General features: G+C 51.8%; 2 protein-coding genes across 2 annotated transcripts; one reads left to right on the plus strand and one right to left on the minus strand.

Moving 5' to 3' along the window:
- Positions 1-336: 336 nt before the first annotated feature.
- PENARI_c003G03303 (sterol desaturase family protein) lies at positions 337-1,450 on the minus strand (the record flags this gene model as incomplete). The annotated part of the gene is made up of 2 exons (XM_022628224.1): positions 337-1,120; positions 1,182-1,450. 2 exons carry the CDS (start codon positions 1,448-1,450, stop codon positions 337-339), a joined length of 1,053 nt encoding a protein of 350 aa, XP_022491669.1.
- Positions 1,451-2,387: 937 nt separating this feature from the next.
- On the plus strand, positions 2,388-4,663 carry rcoA (uncharacterized protein; the record flags this gene model as incomplete). Its single annotated transcript, XM_022628363.1, has 8 exons — positions 2,388-2,508; positions 2,690-2,771; positions 2,829-3,154; positions 3,219-3,748; positions 3,811-4,281; positions 4,332-4,464; positions 4,513-4,588; positions 4,639-4,663. The coding sequence occupies 8 exons, from the start codon at positions 2,388-2,390 to the stop codon at positions 4,661-4,663; spliced, it is 1,764 nt and encodes a 587-aa protein (XP_022492088.1).
- Positions 4,664-6,643: the final 1,980 nt, after the last annotated feature.

Consider the following 6,643-nt stretch of genomic DNA (forward strand, 5'->3'; position numbering starts at 1 on the left):
ATCACAAATCAAGCTCTTAACAAAATGCATTCTGACCGCCATGATGGTAATGTAAAAAGTTATGTACAGAATGGGGAGGACCACCAGCAGGCCACGGTGCTGGGGGTCACGTTTGGGAGTATTAAAACAGATAGGGGTGCAGGGGTAATTAACGTATTTGAATCATCAAGGGTAGCAAGGAATAACACCAGGGATCTAGAGTGAGATCCAAAAGGAGACCCAAAATAGGAGGTCAAACGACCAGTCCGTCTATTGGTGAATTTCGAATGCAGCTTAGAACCGCTAAGCATTTGCAAGACCTGCAAGTCGGGAAGAGAGGAAAGTGTTTTCATCGTTTCAAAGGTTCTTCTTCTTGTCGGACGAGTAACTGCGATCGTCTTCTCCCTCGACATCCTTGAGAATAGTCTCCATCTCCTTGGCTTGACGCTGCCACTCCTTGTCACCCATTTTGGTCTCGCGACGGAAAAGCTCCTCGTTGGGCTTGCGGTAGCTGCCACCCAGACGGTCCCAGAAGGTAGTGAACTGGCCGTAGTTGTAATTGAAGTACAGGTGGTGCATGGTGTGGCAGGCAGCACCGTTCACGATGGGACTGTTGGCAACGTACTCGCCGTCGTGAATGAAGACAGTCCAAAGATTGATGAATCCGAACAGGAAGACGTAGGCCATCTTCTGCAGGGGGAAGAGGAAGGGGAAGACGTGGTAGGGCACACTCTGGGACCAGCCGTCGAGCGGGTGGAAAGCGTGAGAGGCGTAGGGACTGGGCATGATCCACTTGTGGTGAGGCTTGTGGAGTGTCTTGTAGACGCGGGGGTGGTGCAGGCCGCGGTGGATCCAGTAGATAAAGAAATCGGTGAAGCAGATGAAGAAGGGGAATTGAATAAGGCTGTAGAATGGGAAAGGCTCTTCAGCGGCGGTGTCGTAGAGTTTGGCATATCCGCGGACCTCAAGAACAAAGAATGGGGCTGTCAACAGAGCCATTGGGGGCATGGCACCCATGGCCTGCTTAATTTCCAACCGAATCTGGTTCTTGAGGAATTTGGGGTGATTGTAGGTTGTCTTATCCCAGATGAAGACGTACGATAGCGAGGCAACCACGAAGTAGACCAAAAGTCCAAAAATCCTGTTTCAATTCTGTCAGCTTTGTCGCGGAAAGGTGGCAATTGGGAGAGTCTGGCGCATACCAAGTAATCAGGAAGAAACTGGTGAATTGGCGGTACATGTTGTTTCTAGGCCAGACACTCAAGTAGGCGTACTTAGAGGGTTCCAAGTAAATCATCTGGGTCGCCTGTTCGTAGACAAAAGGTTCCGCGGCGCCAAACAGGGCCAGGGAACTGTTGGCCGCATTGACGAAAGCCGGGAAAGAAACAGTTGACGAGAGCGACGCGGGGAGAAGCGAGGAATAGAGGCGATCACCAATGAAGGTGTCCCATATTTCGAGAATGATATCCATGATGGGCAATTTCACGGATACGTGGGAGAGAGTGAGTTGGTGGGAGGGATGTACTTGGAACAAAAAAAGGAGACACGGCGAATAATAAATTGCTCCGGCCAGTCAAGTCACACCAGCACGGAACCGCCACAGCCGTTGATGCTCCCTTAATCAGCCAGGGGTATACAGATGGCCTGACTTTGTAAATGAGGACGATTGGCTTGATTATAGTAATATTTCTCTCTAATCTCTTCTAATCACATCATGCCATACAATTCTGTGTTCTGCATACACCCTTGCCACCAAGGCCATGGTGCTTTGGTGCCTGAGACAGTTGTTGCCGCCTGATATTTCAGGCGAGAATAGTTCTGGAGCTCCAAGTAGTTGGAAGTATCTCTCGGCGGTGAGACTGGTGACGGATACCTGGAGGTACACGGCATCTTCGGTACCACTTTTGGCCGTACTCAGAGGTACCTCCACTGCCCGCACTGGCGTAGATCCAAGTATCCATCCATCTCAACATACTTATTGCCAATATGTAAAGATATATAGGTATAGATATAGATATAGATATTTAAATTATATATTTGTATTTATAGATATATCTATTCAGTACTTAATGATCAACATTGAAATATAGAAAAAGTCAAAGTCTGATCATAAATTAATCATCAATTGCAAACGGAGCGCTTCTCGCTTCTGGCGTTAATCGCTTGCCGCCTCCAACCTTCCCGCAACTGTCACCAGCCTCTTCCCCCTCTTACCGCTACCACCTCAATTTCCCATCTCTATCATTTCGCTTACTATCGCTGTGGCTAGCTGCGCGGTGAATTCCACCAAGCAGCATTGACGCCTCAGTGATCGATTTGGATCTCTGGAATCCCTGTCGGCATTCAAAGCTTCCATCTAAATATCTTGTCTCTGTCGCTGCTTCTATAGGAATCGATCCCTCAGCGCAATGTACAACACTCATCGCGGGATGGTGCCCGCTCCCAACTCTCGTCTGACGGAGTTGCTGGATCAGCTGCGTCAGGAGTTTGAGAGCCAGTCGCGCAGCACCGGCGAATTCGAGCACCAGTGTATGTCCCTTCCTCTGCCTCCTTCAAACGGTTATCCTCTGGTACTCCCCGGGCCTCGTGCGCCTGGGAGCTCCTAATGTCCAACCATTTCGTTCAAACAGCTGCCAGCTATCTTTCGATGACTGCCGCGCCATGGGTTGCAACATTCGCTGAAATGTTATCTAACTGACAGATCACGCAGTGACCGGACAGCTCCAAGAGATGGAGATGATCCGTCAAAAGGTTTTCCAATTGGAACAAGCTCAGGTCAAGATCAAGCAGGAGTTCGTTTTGCCCCCGGCCATCGAAATATTCTATCGCTGACTCCCTGCTTGCTTTAGCTACGAGACCGAAATCCGAATGTTACGACACGAACTCGAGTCGCGCGGCGTCCAAACCATCCCCTCTCACATCGGTGGTCCCGCCGCAGCCCATACAGCTCCTTCTCAGGCTCCCCCGCCTGCATTGGGTCACGGCCCCAGCAATCTGTTTGGTGGTATCATGACCAACCCGCCAGGTAGTGGCCCCGGCCTTGCCCCTCCCCCTCCCCAGGATCAGCAGCCTCCCCAGCATGCCCTTCAACAACCTGCTTCGGCTGCCCAGCCCGGTGCGCCGCAACCCCCGCAGAGTTCTTTTGGAGGATATCAGGCTGGCGCTGCTGTGAACGGTATGTCGTTAAAGGCAAAGGGATTGTCGCCGAGTCGCTAATCCGCTTTATTTCTCTTTCCCAGGCTATGGACCTCCTCCCCCGACTGCATCTCCCGGCCCCGGTAAGGGCCGTGGGCGTGTGCCCCCGGGCCCGGCCACCCCCCAGCAACAGCACGTTGCCTACCCGGATCCGCGTGCGTCGCCTCAGATCCCTCGCCCAACTCCCCCGAACCAGACCTCTCTCCCCCGCGAGCGCCCGGGAAACATGCTGGCCAACTGGAACCCGGATGAGTTGCCTGCGTCGCAAAAGCGCGAGGGGCCAGATTGGTACGCTGTTTTTAACCCAGAGGTGCAGCGTGTCCTCGACGTGGAACTGGTTCACCACTTGAACCACGACAGCGTCGTCTGCTGTGTCCGCTTCAGCCGCGACGGCAAGTACCTGGCTACCGGTTGCAACCGCTCAGCTCAAATTTTCGATGTGACTACTGGTCAGAATGTGGCCACTCTCCAGGATGAGAACGTCGACAAGGACGGCGATCTGTATATTCGCAGTGTTTGCTTCAGCCCTGACGGCAAATACCTTGCAACCGGCGCCGAGGATAAGCAGATTCGCGTAAGTTTGAATTACTTCACCCAACATAAATAGATCACCGACTAAATCTAATGGGCTTCTAGGTCTGGGATATCAACGCACGCACCATCAAGCATATCTTCTCGGGACATGAGCAGGACATCTACTCCCTGGACTTCGCCGGCAACGGCCGATACATCGCCTCTGGCAGTGGAGACAAGACTGTGCGTCTTTGGGATATTCTTGATGGCAAGCTTGTCTACACTCTCAGCATCGAAGATGGAGTCACGACTGTCGCTATGTCTCCGGATGGCCACTACGTGGCTGCCGGTTCGCTGGACAAGAGCGTTCGTGTGTGGGACACTACGACCGGATACTTGGTGGAGCGTCTGGAGAACCCGGATGGCCACAAGGACAGTGTATACTCGGTTGCATTCGCGCCCAATGGCCGAGACCTGGTCAGTGGCAGTCTCGACAAGACTATCAAGCTCTGGGAGCTTACTGTCCCGCGGGGCATGCACCCCCACAGCGGCGTCAAGGGCGGCAAGTGCCTACGCACTTTCGAGGGTCACAAGGTTTGTAGACCTTCCCAATTTTTCTCTTGGTCAAAGCTAATTGAATCTAGGACTTTGTGCTTAGCGTGTGTCTGACCCCCGACGGTGCCTGGGTGATGAGTGGTTCCAAGGACCGCGGTGTGCAGTTCTGGGACCCGGTGACTGGCAATGCCCAGATGATGCTTCAGGGCCACAAGAACTCTGGTCAGTCTACAGCCCTCTCTCTACATAACATGCTCTAACATTGAATAGTCATCTCGGTTGCGCCCAGCCCCACTGGCAACCTGTTCGCGACCGGCAGTGGAGACATGCGTGCGCGGATCTGGAGGTGAGTTGTTTCTCCGAACATTGTTTCAGAACGTGCTGATTCCTTTCTAGATATTCTCCATACACTGGACGGTAGGGTTGATACTAATGCCTTTGGCGCAATGTGACGTTTTGCTTTCGTGTGCCGGTTTTTGGGGCTTGGAATTCTTTTATCTCGAATTTGTCTTTTCTTTAGTGTATTGAACAACGTGTTCAAATCAAAATGCGATGTTCATAAATACTATAATGGGGATTATAGAGAGAGGCGTAGAGGGTAGAGCGTAGTTGGTAACACGGGGACCGGCATTCTGGACCGAGCTGAATTCCAGGAGAATCAACAATCCCAACTACTTCATCCCTGTCCGTCTGAATCACCACAGAGCCTCGCATGACCTTAGGGTACTATTACCTGGTTATGTGCAGAGGTGGCAGCTTGCCTAGGCGGAATGGGTCAAGACAGTCTACACATTAGCTCGCCCGATCAGGAAGCAGTTCGTCAAGACTAGTCGCATCCCTGCAGGAACCATTACTGATACCTCTCGTGTCAGAGCACGACTGTCACTTTTCGGATCCTTCCAGTGATGGAGCTAAGGCCACTCGCAGTGATCGACACGAGACAAGCCATCTGAGGAGACTACTGCCCAATGGTGCTTCGACTTCCAAGAGAGGGGGGAGGATGTTTTCCAACAACGCGCCCACTCTCCCTAAAGGAGAAACTTGCACCCGCTGGATCTCAGTGTGGAGAGAAGCACCGTCTCTAGAGACAAGTGATTGGTGATTACTCCGAGCGAGATTCAGATCACGAGGGCTCAAAAGAATTTCCAGGGCCTTGGGCGGCTAGCTGGGATATTCGATGGGCTGAGATCGGACACTATTGGCGACTATCGGGATGGCGCATCCTGGTATTCGTAATTACGGCCCACGCTGACCACTGAGCAATGAGGAATTGCTGACTCCGAGATCGACTGAATTATCTACATGTCAACTGCAGGTCGATCACGGTCCACTTGAGAATTCCGCGATGAGGGCCGGCCCGTCCTCGAGGGTAAAGCACGGTGCTTTGAAGGCGTGTTTCTTTTCTTTTTTGCCCTTGAGATTCGGGGACTGACAGGTGTCAATCTCTTCAGATTCAGTTACACAGAAGAGCCGACAATGAAGGGCGAAACGAGCTGAGGTCTTTCGCCAGTCGCGGCTGCGAGTATTCTGGTGCAACACGACTTCTCACCGAATGGCTACAATACATTACCACTAGTTGAGCAATTCCTCGTGGGACAGAGAAGTGATGCGTCCAAAGGCCATGCATCTGGGAAGAGCCAAACCTATGCATGCAACCTGTATGCTCCAGGAACTCCAGTTCGTCCTTGATTTGATTTCTTGATCCTATTTTATGACTATCTCTTTTCCGGTGGAGTCAGGTCGCCTCAATCACCCAGGATCCCCGGCCCACGGAGATCGTCGAATGAAAGCCCCGGCGTACTGTACAATGCATGTATCTGGCCTCGAGCTGCGCTCCCCTTTTCCTTCATTACCAAACGTCATACAGACGATCAGTATGGGGCTTTTCGACTCTCTCACCGGCTGACTCCTCCCCCTGTCGCCCCGCCTCTCATTGCATTAGGCCCTGCTATATCTAGATCGAGAGACGCCACGGTTCGATGCGGATGATCACCACTAGTTGTCAATCATTATATCCTTTGCACTCTTCAGTGCATGTCCTGCATATATTTGCTATTTCCTCCCATTCTCTCCTTCATCTGTATATATAGATCCGGATCTATACCAATCAAGACCGATTGCGCTTTGGCCGGCCTGGTTGTCTATTTTCTCCATCCTTCTTCCTCTTGAACCCAAGGCAACTCGCTGCTAGCCAGAACCCAAATATCACTGTCGGGGACCAAGTTGCAGATCACAGTGCTAGACAAACCAGAGGCAAAAGGTGCGCATTCTGAGTTATACACATTTGGCATACATTGGCATCTGGCGGAGATCAGGAGGCTTAGGAGACGGCATCCTTGCATTTCTGAACACTACCAAAAGTCTGAGACGAAAAACTGTGGTGAACTGTGTCCCAGAAAAG

This window comes from Penicillium arizonense (genome assembly GCF_001773325.1).
Source record: "Penicillium arizonense strain CBS 141311 chromosome Unknown PENARI_contig003, whole genome shotgun sequence".
In the NCBI taxonomy this organism is placed as follows: domain Eukaryota; kingdom Fungi; phylum Ascomycota; class Eurotiomycetes; order Eurotiales; family Aspergillaceae; genus Penicillium; species Penicillium arizonense.